This window comes from Mastigoproctus giganteus, chromosome 9, assembly GCF_048544385.1.
Source record: "Mastigoproctus giganteus isolate SK-2022 chromosome 9, ASM4854438v1, whole genome shotgun sequence".
Taxonomy (NCBI): Eukaryota; Metazoa; Arthropoda; class Arachnida; order Uropygi; family Thelyphonidae; genus Mastigoproctus; species Mastigoproctus giganteus.
Window position 1 is genome coordinate 128,558,412 of NC_143583.1, and position 13,688 is coordinate 128,572,099.

General features: G+C 36.4%; 1 protein-coding gene across 1 annotated transcript in view; it reads left to right on the plus strand.

Annotated features, from left to right (window-relative positions):
• Positions 1-13,688, plus strand: part of LOC150080720 (phospholipid-transporting ATPase VA) — a 380,422-nt gene that overhangs the window by 293,532 nt on the left and 73,202 nt on the right. The window contains exon 15 of the mRNA XM_090381627.1: positions 2,606-2,686. Coding sequence (XP_090237753.1) covers positions 2,606-2,686 — 81 coding nt within the window. The remainder of the gene's footprint in view (positions 1-2,605; positions 2,687-13,688) is intronic.

Here is a 13,688-nt window from a genome sequence, read left to right on the forward strand (position 1 = left end):
ATGTTTATCAAACTCTAACAGGAAGTTAAATGATTTTCTTTTGTAATAACTGAGAGCAAAATAGAGGAGAAATTGTTGAAGTTTAACATAAGAAAGGTACCTGGGGTGGATGGGATCTATCCAGTTATATTAAAGGAGGGAGCAAAGGAAGTAATCAAACCCTTAGCCATAATTATGAGAGCATCCTTGGACTCGGGGGAAGTCCCCACAGACTGGAGATGTGCAAATGTATCTCCAATTCACAAAGCGGGATCAAAGGGTGACACGAGTAATTACAGACCTGACTTCTGTTCCAGGGAAAATAATGGAGTCACTGGTTAAAGAAGCATTGCAAGATCATCTAGACAAGAACAGCAGTAATAATTCAGACACAGCATGGGTTTGTCAAGGGGAAGTCTTGTCTGACCAATTTGATTGGATACTATGATGTGGTCACAAAGGAACTGGATACAAAAAAATAATTTTGATATCATGTACTTGGATTTCAGGAAATCTTTTGATACTGTTGCACATGGAAGACTACTGTACAAATTGGAGCAGTATGGCCTTAAGGGAAAGTCGCTACAATGGATAAAAGGATGGTTGAGTGGGAGAAGACAGAGTGATTATCAATGGGTACTGCTCTACGTGGACTCATGTTATTAGTGGTGTCCCTCAGGGTTCGGTGTTGGGCCCATTGTTGTTTTGTATATTTATAAATGATATTGATGAAGGTATATCAAGTTTAATGTCAAAGGTTGGCAGGGTTGTTAATAGCAGCAGTGATAGTATGCTGCTGCAACAGGATCTGGAAAAGTTGGGTAGATAGGCTGGGAAGTGGCAACTGAAGTTTAACATTGATAAATGCAAAGTATTGTGCAGCCAAATATGAAGTTTGCTTACAGTGCAGATGGGGCTGCCAGGGCAGGTCATGGAGTCTTGTCAATCATATATAGGAATTTTGCTAGCAGGGACAGGGAGGTGATTATCCCGTTATACAGAGCAATGGTTAGGTCACACCTAGAGTACTGTGTACGGGTCTGGAGGCCTCATTTTAGGAAGGATGTAGAGTTGCTAGAATGAGTACAAAGAAGGGCAACAAGATTGGTGAGAGGAACAAAGGGGTTCTCTTACCAAGAAAGGCCTAATTTCTGCAAATTGCAGCGACTGGAGAGTAAGCACCTGGGAGATGATCTTATTGAGGTGTATAAGGCCTTGAATGGGTTGAGCAAGCTGAATGCTGATGGGATTCTTTCTCTTGCTCAGACTAAGAACCTGAGGGGGCACGGTTTCAAATTTAGGAAAGATAGTTCTAGAATAGATGTGCAGAAATTTGCCTTTATCCAGCGGATAGTTGATTGGTGGAACAGGCTTCCATCTTTTGTTGTGGAAGCTAATAGCCTAAATAATTTTTTTTTTTTTTTTTTTTTTTTTCGCTGATGCTGCATAAGCTTGCTTTCTTGCATCGTATACCTCTCCTAATGCTAATGCTATCCCCTTGTATAAGGGAATGATCAGGCCACACCTTGAGTACTGCATACAGATCTGGAAGCCTCATTTTAGGAAAGATGTAGAGTTGCTAGAATGAGTACAGAGAAGGGCAACAAAGATTGGTGAGAGGAACAAAGGGGTGCTCTTATGAAGAAAGGCTTAACTTCTGCAAATTGCAGCTTCTGGAGACTAGGCACCTGCAAGGCAATCTGATTGAGGTGTATAAGGCCTTGAATGGATTGAGCAGGCTGAATGCTGATGGGATTCTTCATCTTACTCAGAATACAAACCTGAGGGGGCATAGATTCAATCTGAGGAAAGATAGTTGTAGAATATATCTGCGGAAGTTTATGGAAGTTGATAGCTTAAATAAATTCAGGGCAGAACTAGACAAATATTTGGAATGAATGGATCAATGAAATGGGAATGGGATGTGTTCTTTTTTTTTTTTTGGCTGATGTTGTATAAGCTTGCTTTCTTGCATCATGTGCCTCTACTAATGCTAATATTTAAAATAATTTTGAGTGCTGCTTTATATGGGTACATCAATCATTCAGGTTTTTCCCAAATTTCTTTACCAACTTCAGTATTATCTTCTTTTACTTGTACCTTTGTCTTGTGAAAGTCATGTTGAAATTTCATCTGCCTGAATGGATACAGTTTATCTAAAATAAAATGCCACTGCATGAAATAACATTGTGCTAACATTGATAACATTATATACATCAGGACAGGCATTTACACTTACTTCTTGTGAGATCACCCATACTTCTTCAATGGAGAGAAGTCAGAAGTCCTGTTCTGAGACATCAAATTTCACATTCCTGTGTCTATTTATTTTAGGTTTATAGAAAAATTCTGAGTAGTCCAGCTAAAGAATTGCCTTATCACTGTGTACATCAGTGAGCTTGTGATATAGTCATCTCTTTGATAAAATGTGATTAAAATATATTTTCTGAACTTAGTCTTTGACTTTTTCTTTTTGTATTAAGAAATAAGGGAAATTGTTCTCTCCTTATAATTCATTACACTGAATTTGTAATAATAAATTAACGTTTATTTATTTATTTATTTTATTATTATTTTTTTTTGTTACATTATTGGTTTTTGAGATAACATTTATATTTTATTATAGGAAACTGCCGTAAATATAGCTTTCTCCTGCAAATTGTTCACCTCTGAAATGGAGATTATAACATTAAATGCAAGATCAAGGGTAAATTGTTTTTATGTGATTTTTAAATATTTCTATCTTAAAACATGAATAATAAATGATACTCTTGGATTTCCAGTCACTCAATACTGTTTTCATTATGGAATGTTCTTTTAATTTGAAACTTGAGAAATTTAAATACAGTGGTTTAAAAATACAAAAATCCTTTGTCTTGGAAAATCATAGTATTTTTGAAACTTTTTTTTTTTTTCTTGTTACATAAAAGACTTAATCAGGTAATGTTAAATTTTTAATAGACCACACTTGGATGTGCCTAATTAGAAGAAATTGTCTTCATCTGTATGCATTGCTTATAAGCAGTGTGATATTGAGCTGCTAGGTTGGCTTAACAATTTAAAATGTTCCTAAGCTTTTTTTTTCCATGCACACCAGAACACTTACACACACACACACACATACAGCAGACTCTTGATTTACCAGGATCAGATTAACCAGGACACTTCAAGACTCCAAATAAAAAAAAAAATAAAAAAAATCAACCAGAAATCATAAAATTCAAATAATAAGTGGAATAGGTATAAACAGATATTTTGCAAATGGCAAATAAGCAGCAAGAAGTGGCGTTATAAGTCGTCATTGGATTAATGTGCCTATTATCTTGCAACCCCCGCTGTATTCACACTTGCCACTCAAAAAAAAAAAAAAAAAAAAGAAAGAAAGAAAGAAAAAGAGACTAAATGTTTAGTTTGCTTTAGTGCGTTGTGTCGATTGTTGTGTTCCGTCACACCGCAAAAGGGCAAATTTTGTTTTGTTATTTATGTCAGGATATGTCAATTGTTTTTATAGTAAATATTTTTTTTTGTTTAGAAATCGTGAAAATGATTGATAAACGCAAATGATTTGTGCTTTCAGTTAAACAAAGACTTGAAATTATTCAAAAGTTTGAAAACGGTGCATCCTTTAAATCTCTAATGAACCATTATAATGTTGGTGACCAAACTATACACGACACTGTAAAAAATAAAGGGAAGCTATTAGATTTAAAATCGACATTTAAAACATTTATGTTTAGGTTGCTGAACATTTTTCGATGCAGTAAGTCCCCGACTTACGCAACTATGGATTTATGTAAATTTGTTTTCACTTAATTTTTTTTATTTTTAGGATAGTAAAATTTAAAACAACAAAAATAAATAAATAAAAATAATAATAATAAGCAATCAATAACAACGATCACGGTACTCACAAATTGTACAAGTGAAATCGGAGTAATGGGGGAAAAAAAGAGACGATTCTTACAATTATTTATAGGTTTTTTTTTTTTTTTATTATTATATATAACTGAAGATTTCAGTGAAGGGGACACATACTTCACCATAATAATGTAAAAACCCACAGAATTCCAGCTATCGGTATTATTGCAAATGCAATAAGATCGAGTTTACTACCCATTTTTAATAAACTGCACTAACAGAAATGCCCAATAAAACGGAAAGTGCAAATTGTTTTTTGTTGACCTCCAGAAATGTGCTTTAGTAAAATGTGAGCTCGTGCGGGATGATAATAGTGAGTTTTCGCCTTAACCCTGTGAAGTTCTTTACAGAAAATTTCATTTTGTTATGGTGCCGACTAAGAGAATAAGTGACGCCGTTACTAGTACATCTACCAACTAAAGAAAAGCGATTGATTTGGGGAAAAAAAAAAAAAAACTAATAAGAATGTATTAAAATGGTTAAACATTAACAAGTATCATGCTGAATTCAGATATTGTCAATAATAATATATTAGCAATATGTTACTAGTCATTCCTGAGTTACTTAAACTCGAGGAAGTAAGAAGTCCTGGAACGTATCTCTTACGTGTGTCAGGGACTTCTGTATTTTTGGATTAACCGGGAAATCGATTATCCAGGATTTGTTTTTTACCATCTATCCGGAAAATCAAGAGTCTACTGTATATATATATATATTTGAATAGCGTTTAAAATAGTTGGAAACGGAATCTTTCATAATAAAATAAAATAAAATAGTACAGCATACATCAGAGGCAACAAAAAGCATATTCCTCTACATGATGCTTGAAATATAACCATACAAATAAGAGATAAAATAATGCCAGCAGTATGGTAAGACAAGAGCGAAAATAATCAAAATATCAAAATTAAACCTAAATCAAACCAGAGGGAAGAGAAGGATAACACAAGTAAAAATATTGCGGTAGAAACTCTCTAAAATAATTTAGAAAATCTAAATGAAAGAATAATAATTCATTGAATTTTGAAGGCCAATTAAATAGAAATTTAGCGGTACCCCCTCTGATGGGTACTAGGTCCAAATTTATGTGAAATATTACCAACAGAGGTGTTAACCACTACAATAAAATAAAACAAAATAAACCAAAAATAGACTGACCATTATGCCCCATCTCGACAGAGGACCACAAGGCCAATAATGGTCAGGGATTCGCTGCAGGACCACCGCTGTTCAAATCTTCTGCATTGGCGGTTTGATCTGAGGATCGGATGGTGGGCTGATCTTTTGATCGATTCTCCTTTGCGGCGATTTGTCCAGCGATCAAAATGCAGGGATTCCCTGACCATTATTAGCCTTGTGGTCCTCTGTCAAGATGGGGCATAATGGTCAGTCTATTTTTGGTTTTTTTGTTTTATTTTATTGTAGTGGTTAACACCTCTGTTGGTGATATTTCACATAAATTTGGACCTGGTACCCATCAGAGGGTGTACTGCTAAATTTCTATTTAATTGGCTTTCAAAATCCAATGAATTATTATTCTTTCATTTAGATTTTCTAAATTATTTTAGAGAGTTTCTACTGCAATATTTTTACTCTTGTTATCCTTCTCTTCCTCCCCCTGGTTTGATTTAGGTTTAATTTTGATTATTTTCACTCTTGTCTTACCATATTGCTGGCATTATTTTATTTTAACTCTTATTCTTATTTATATGGTTTTTTATATATATATATATATATATATATATATATATATATATATATATATAGTAGTAATGTATAACAGTTAAGAAGCAAAATAAGCAGAAAAAGGAAATAAAAGTTATAGTATGTAAAAAAAGTTATAGCAGTAAAGGAAGCAAAACGATATAAAATAATATGTGGTGTGTAGAATAAATAAAGTGTCTGTGGAAATGAAAAGGACAAATGAAAAAGAAGGCGAAAATAGCAATAGGATTGACTGATATATATATATATACAGTAAACCCCCGCTATTCGCGGGGGTTACGTTCCTGAGAAATGTCGCGAATACCGAAAACGCGAATACTGAGTTATTGCTCCCATAGTAATAAAGGGGTTCCGTTCCAAAGTATGAAATATATAAGAAAAACTAGTCTAAAATTTTGTCTATATGTATTATATGTACCTTCATAACATGACTATGTACCTAGACAGTACATAGTGAAATGCAAGCATATAGCATCGAAATGAAAATAAGAAACAATTTAATATTAAATGTAATATTTATTAGAAATTTCAAACCAGCGCCTTTGCTAGCAAAAAAACTTATCCCACCAGTGCTATCACCAGTTTCGCTAAAGTGTTGATAAAGGAGTTTTGCCTTTTCACGAATGATGAGTGAACTTAACAGAATTTTATTTTGAGTTCGGTCTTCTATCCACAGATTTAAAGCTTTTTTCCATTTTTTTTTTTCTAATTTAACATCACGAGTTACAGAGCAAATTTTTGAAGCAATTAGCGCTTTTTCACGGACACTACGGCGGATTTTTTCTTCCGATTTTTGGATTGATCGTACCGTTGACTCATTGATTTTATAATGTTTTGCCACTGAAGAGAGACACTTTCACCATTAGAAATTTTATCTAATAACTCAATTTTATTCGCTAATGTCATCACCTTCTTTGCTATTTTCACATTTCTCTTGTTATTCGTAGCCATATTTTTGTAGGGGTTAGAAAGAACTTGTCCACAATAAAGTCACTTTCCTTCCGTTAAAAAACTCGAAAAGGTCGTTTTACACTGCAAAACGGTAGATTTGTCATTTTTGTAAGCATATCAATTTATAAATTGATAATGGCTGCAGTTTACCTTTTACTGAAAAAATATTGCGCATCAAGGGAAAAAAATAAACGCAAAGGTAAAAAAAATGATAATAAGATCAATTTATAAGCATATAAATTAAAAGCAAACGACGAAACCTTGCATGGCAAGCGCATAACACATACTGAACAAGGATTAGCGAGAAACATCCACGCTCGCGATTTTGTCAACAATCTCCCCCCACCCACTGAGCGCTGTTTTGACCGGCAAAGATAATTTTAGCCACGCTCATGTTTTTTTATGGCGGAAAATATTCATGGCGCTTTAAAATTCACATTTTTTTTAGGTTTCATTTTATATTAAATCGGCGATCGCGAATACGCGAAACCGCGAATAGCGGGGGTTTACTGTATATGTATATAAAATTTATTATAAGAATTTAACTGTATAAAATATTATTAATTAATTAATGGTTTATGGACCAGGGACAGTGCTAAATTTAAGCAGAAAGAACCCGGTGACCATAATGGATACATAGATGGAGAGTATAAAGGTAGGTAGATAGTGTTAAAGTGCTAACGTAACTGAAATTGTAATTACGAAGAACAAAGAATAGAAAGATGATAATAATAAGTAATTAGAAGTACTTAATGCTGTGTGTCCTATGATTTCAGTGCCTTCTCCTTGGGCCAGCCGCCGAAATCAAAGTAAAAAACTGCAAGAAGTACAGCCTCTGTTTCTGACATGAAATATTCGCAGCACATGGTAGACGTGGAAATTCAGTATTGAAGCTAAGGGTTAAAATTTTAATTTTTAAGTCATGTGGCTTAAGTATATTTCATGGCTGACCCGACAGAGGCAGAATGCAAAGATCAAGAAGTAGGATAACTTACAGGATACTTAAATTAAAATTTAATCCTTGCTTCAATACTGAATTTCCACATGTACCACGTGTCTTGAACAATCCGGGTGGTGTGGCATTGCGCATAATCCTGCTGAAAGACGACACCACCAGAGGGGAAGACCGTTGCCATGAAAGGGTGTACCTGGTCAGCAATGATGTTTAGGTAGGTGGTAGATGGCAGAGTGCCCAGCACATGGATAACTGGACCCAGGGTATCCCAGCAGAACGTTTCCCAAAGCAAGACACTGGTGCCACTGGTTTGTGTTCGTCCCACGGTGCATCCAGGTGCCATCACTTCCCCAGGTAAACGATTCACAAGTACCCGGCCGTCAACATTGGGTGCAACAGGAAACGTGATTTTTTTGCCCAGACGACTTTCTTCCAATCACTCAAGGTCCAGTTTCGATGCTCGCATGCCCATTGTAGGCACTGTCACTGGTGAACAGTGGTTAGCATGGGCACTCAGAGTGGCCTGCATCTACCCATTTTTAGCAGGGTTCGATGTACTGTGTGTTGTGACACATTACTCCTGTCACTAGCACATTCCAATTACTGGCAAGTTGTGCCACAGTCACCCTTCTGTTGACACGTACCATCTGGGAGAGCCTTCACTTACCTTGAGCATCGATGAGACATGGCCATCCAACACCTCGCAGGCAGTTCATGGGTTTCCCCTCCTCAGACCACTTTCGGTAGGTACTAACCACGGCTGACTGTGAGCATCCCACCAGCCGTGCCGTTTTGGATATGCTCTGACCCAGTCATATGGCCATTAAAATTTGGCCTTTGTCAAACTCACTTAAGTCCGCTGCCTTTCCCATCTGAGGAACAAGAGTAACACTGATTAATGGAGCTCAGTATCAGGTGTTTTTTATACCATGTCCAGACCCGTGCATGCTCCGCAGTTCACCTGCAGTCACTTTGATTTGCATAACGACTCGTTGGTCATGTTTTGGCTCATCAGTGTGTGTGTGTGTGTGTGTGTGTGTGTGTGTGTGTGTCCAATATTTTAAAATAAAATAAAATAAATATATATATATAATTTTTTTTTTTTTTTTTTTTTTTACCCAATTCTGCTCCCATGAGTTACCTCAAGATTTAAGTGTATCTGATTTAGCAGCCTATTATCACCAATGATTGATATTAATAAGCAACAAGAAGCATTTTGTTTTAAATTTTCTTTTAAAAGGCTGTACACCACATCACAGATGTCAGCATAGCATTTGTGTACATATGCCACCATTTGGAAGTCACTAGTCTTATTTCCTATCAGTAGTCGGTTACTGCAGTTAAGTGTCTTTCAGTAGCTTTTTCAACTCAGTTTGGGATCAAACAAAAGCTCTAATTAATGTTGCATTCTAGGTGTCATTTGATATATTATTAATTACAAAGATCACCATCCTGAATTATAGTTTTTTTTTTTTTTTTAAATAATTAAAACTGAAAAGCTGAATTTGAATGAGAAATTTCAAAAAGTTACTATAACAGACAGTGAGAATGGTAGTTTCCATCATCGTGAAGCAGAGCTTAGGTAGAAAAACACATCTATTAAATGTGAAAAAAGAGTCTGGAGGATTTTTCTTATATATTTCTGGTGGAATTATCTGTCTTCGACAGAAACAGATAAGAAAATCTTCCAAACTGTTTTCTCACATTTAGCAGATTAGATTTTTCAACCTAATTTCACCCACATTCCTTATTATCTATTACAAGGATTGAGTCAAGTAAAAATTATTATTTTTTAACAATAACAGCTATTTTATTTTTCAAAAAAATATTCCCTACAGTTTAGGCACTTATCATGCCAGATTTTTTATACCATCATAAAAGCCTTTTGGTTACTGTTGACACCGTTTTGGTGGCTTCTTTCACTTCATCGATCACATGGAATCTACACTCTGTTAAATCCTTTTTTAAGTTTTCTAAAAACATGACAAGTGCCAGGTGAGAAGTCCAGCTTCTATAGAGCATGCTCAATCATTCCTCACCGTAGCTTCTGGATATTTGTCATAGTGTTTTGAGCCACACGTGGTTGTATGTTGTATAAAAAAATGACATCATCAGTCAAATATCCGAGTCTCTTGTTTTTGATGGCATATCACAGATCAACTTTGAAGGTGCATAATTTAGTTGACTGTCTTGCCTCTACATGGCAAATGATACAGCAGTAGTCCCTTCACCCAACCCGTTTGCAGTTAAGACAAATTTCTTCCTGTTTAACTCATCTTAGGCAAAAACAGTGATGGAAAATACCAATGTTTTTGTTCTCTTGAGTTTCTAGACATTTCTGGTATTTTGTACCAAGAAATGAATATCTGATCAAGTTACCAAAAATCCATCAAATGAAATTTGTTCATTGCACAAAGTTCTGTATATCATTTTTGTTATAAGAAAAGCTTCTAAAACTTGTGAACACAAACCTGGCAATAACAAATGAGAAATAAATTATTCCATATTAACAAGAATCCAAATGCCATAAATCAAGTCTTTGATCAAATTGACACGAAGAAGCAGGCTCTGTATTGAGCATGCATACCTAACTCATTCCTTCTAATGAAAGATAATCCTTTCCAGTGTGCCCAGTGCCATTCTCAACTTAAGTGAAACATCTGATTATAGTTTCACTATATTGAGTAACCTATTTGCGTGTACACCAATGCTAGGAGTTTGGTAAATAAATTTGATGAATTTGAGGTATTGCTCAAAGCATCAAAGGCGGATATTGTTGGGATATCAGAGACGTGGTGTCACACAGATATAAGTAATGCAGAACTGGAATTTGGGGAGTACAACGTCTACAGAAAGGATAGACAGGATAGGAAGGGAGGAGGGGTTATGCTATTAGTTAAGAAACACATAAAATCCAAGGAAGTGAAGCCAGTCGACATCGCTGGACAGTGCAGTGTCGAGTCAGTTTGGTGTGACATAAGCATTGGGAGATCAAAATTGAGAGTAGGAGTGTGCTATAGGCCTAATGACTCTGATGAGTATAATAAGGAACTGTACAGGGAAATAGAGTGGGCCAGAAAATCAGAGAGTCTTATAATGGGAGATTTTAATTTCCCAGATATTGACTGGAATTTGGGGGCTGGTTACTCACACACTAGCAAGGCTTTTGTGGATTTATTGGATGATTGTTTTCTAAATCAGCATGTTCAGGAGGCAACTAGAGGGAGCAATACTCTTGATTTGATTATCAATAGTGATTCTTCATGCATTAAGAATCTGCAGATACAGGAACCACTAGGTGACAGTGATCCCAGTGTGCTGAAGTGGGATTTACTCAAGGAGGTAACTACCATCAGGGGTAAAGGGAAGGGTTATTGCTTTCTTAAAGGCGACTACAATGGTCTGAGACAGTCTTTAAATTCTATACAGTGGGACCAACTGATGATGTTACCAACAGCAAACTCAAAATGGGACGCATTCAAAGAACTTATCTTGGAAGCTAGTAGGCTTTACATATCAACTAAGAAATATTGTTCAAGGTTCAGGCCTAAATGGATGTCAGATGAACTAATGAGACATATGGCAGAGAAGAAAAATGCATGGGATACATATAAATTAACATGTGACACAGAAGCCTATGATAGATATAAGTTGATCTGCAACCAAGTTACAATGGAGGTTAGGCAGTCAAAGGCAGATTACGAGAAATCTTTGGCAAGGGATGCAAAGAAAAACAGCAAGGAGTTCTTTACTTATGTAAACTCTAGAAGGAAGGGGATGAATCAGATTGGTCCACTTGATATCGATGGTTCAACTGTTCATGATCCTTCTCAGGTAGCTAACAAACTAAATCAATATTTTGCATCTACATTCACACATGAGGAGTTATTCAGGAAGGGGAATGCCATAGATGAAGTAAACACTGGCAGTGAGCTAGATAATCTTGTAATAATTGAGTAAAGTGGAGGAGAAATTGTTGAAGATAAATACAAGAAAGGCACCTGGGGTGGGTGGGATCTATCCAGTTATATTAAAGGAGGCAGCAAAGGAAGTAAGCAATCCGTTAACCAGAATTATGAGAGCTTCCTTGGACTCAGGGGAGGTACCCACAGACTGGAGATGTGGAAATGTAACCCCAATTCACAAAGGAGGCTGACACAAGTAATTATAGACCTGTGAGTTTAACTTCTGTTCCAGGAAAATTAATGGAAGCACTGGTTAAAGAAGCACTGCAGGATCATCTTGACAAGAATTCAGTTATAGCTCAGACACAGCATGGTTTTGTTAAGGGAAGGTCTTGCCTGACCAATTTGATTGGATACTAGGATGCAGTCACAAAAGAATTGGATGCAGGGAATAACTTTGATATTATATATTTGGATCTTAGAAAGACTTTTGATACTGTTGCACATGGAAGACTGCTGCACAAATTGGAGCAGTGTGGCATTGGTGGTAAATTGTTGCTATGGATAAAGGGGTGGTTGAGTGGCAGAAGACAGAGAGTGGTAATTAATAGACACTGCTCATTGTGGACTAATGTTATTAGTGGAGTCCCTCAGGGTTCAGTGTTGGGTCCATTATTGTTTTCTGTATTTATAAATAATACTGATGATGGTATATCAAGCTTAATGTCCAAGTTTGCAGACGATACAAAGGTTGGCAGGGTTGTTAAGGACGCTACTGACGCTATACTGCTGCAACAGGATCTGGAAAGGTTGAGCAGATGGGCTGAGAGGTGGCAAATGAAGTTTAACATTGACAAATGTAAAGTACTACATATGGGAAACAGCAAACCCAGAGCAACGTATCAACTCTGTCGTACTATACTGACAGTGGTAGAGAATGAAAAGGACCTGGGGGTAATTGTGCAGGCAGATATGAATTTCTCTGAGCAGTGCAGACGGGCTGCAAGAGTAGCTCATGGTGTCTTATCAATGATATACAGGAATTTTTCTAGCAGGGATAGGGAGGTGATTATTCCCTTGTATAAGGCAATGGTCCGGCCGCACCTTGAGTACTGTATACAGGTCTGGAGGCCTCATTTCAAGAAGGATATAGAGCTGCTGGAACAAGTACAGAGAAGGGCAACAAGGTTAGTGAATGGAACGAAGGGTTGCTTTTATGAAGAAAGGCTTAAGTTTTGCAATTACAGTGTCTGGAGACTAGGCACCGGCGAGAGGATCTGATAGAGGTGTACAAAGCTTTGAATGGTTTGAGCATGCTCAATGCTGATGGGATACTGCCTCTTGCTCAGAATAATCACCTGAGAGGGCATAAATTCAAATTGAGCAAAGACAAATGTAGGATAGATGTGCGGAAATTTGCCTTTAGCCAGCGGGTAGTTGGTTGGTGGAACAGACTTCCATCCCTTGTGGAAGTTGATAGCCTAAATAAATTTAAGGCTCAGCTGGACAGGTATTTCGAACGAACGGAGGGGTGAAGTGGAAGGTTTTTTTTTTTTTTTTTTGCCTGATGCTGCATAAGCTTGCTTTCTTGCATCATATGCCTCTGCTAATTTGACAAATTACTCAGTCCCATTTTTAGTTACAGGGCCCATTATTTTTCAGCTCATTATAGGAAAAAGTGTAAATGACATGTTTACACTTTTAAACATGTTTTAAAAGTGCTTCTTTAAGTTGGTGAATCCTTGCTGCAAATATCAAGATTGCACTGATATTAGCAGCAACATAAGTGATATGTTGCGATGATATAAAAATTTTAATAGGCACAATATAATAAAAGTATATTTTGTGCCATAAAACCCAAAACAAGAGCAACAGCAGTTGTCCCTGTGAGTAAAAAAAAAAAAAAAAAAAAAACACAGCAGTGGATTATCTTTCCAATACTTTCAAAAGCTTTATATTTCTCTGGCTGTGGTGATAAATAAATGAATTTCAGTTTATTCTCGATACAGCCAAGGCCAGAAGAGTGTACATATTCATTATGACTGCAAACATGTTTATTAAGGGCAGCTAGGTTCACAACGGACCATACATTTTTTTATAGCAGCATACAGTCTCACACCCACAACCTCTTTACTTGTGGCCCTGTATGCCAACCATTGGTCCATGACTGGCTCAAATTGGTGATGGATGTTTCCATTGTTCGCTGTATCATTTGCTCTCTCTCTTCCTGTATCAGGTATTTCAGAATGTCTACA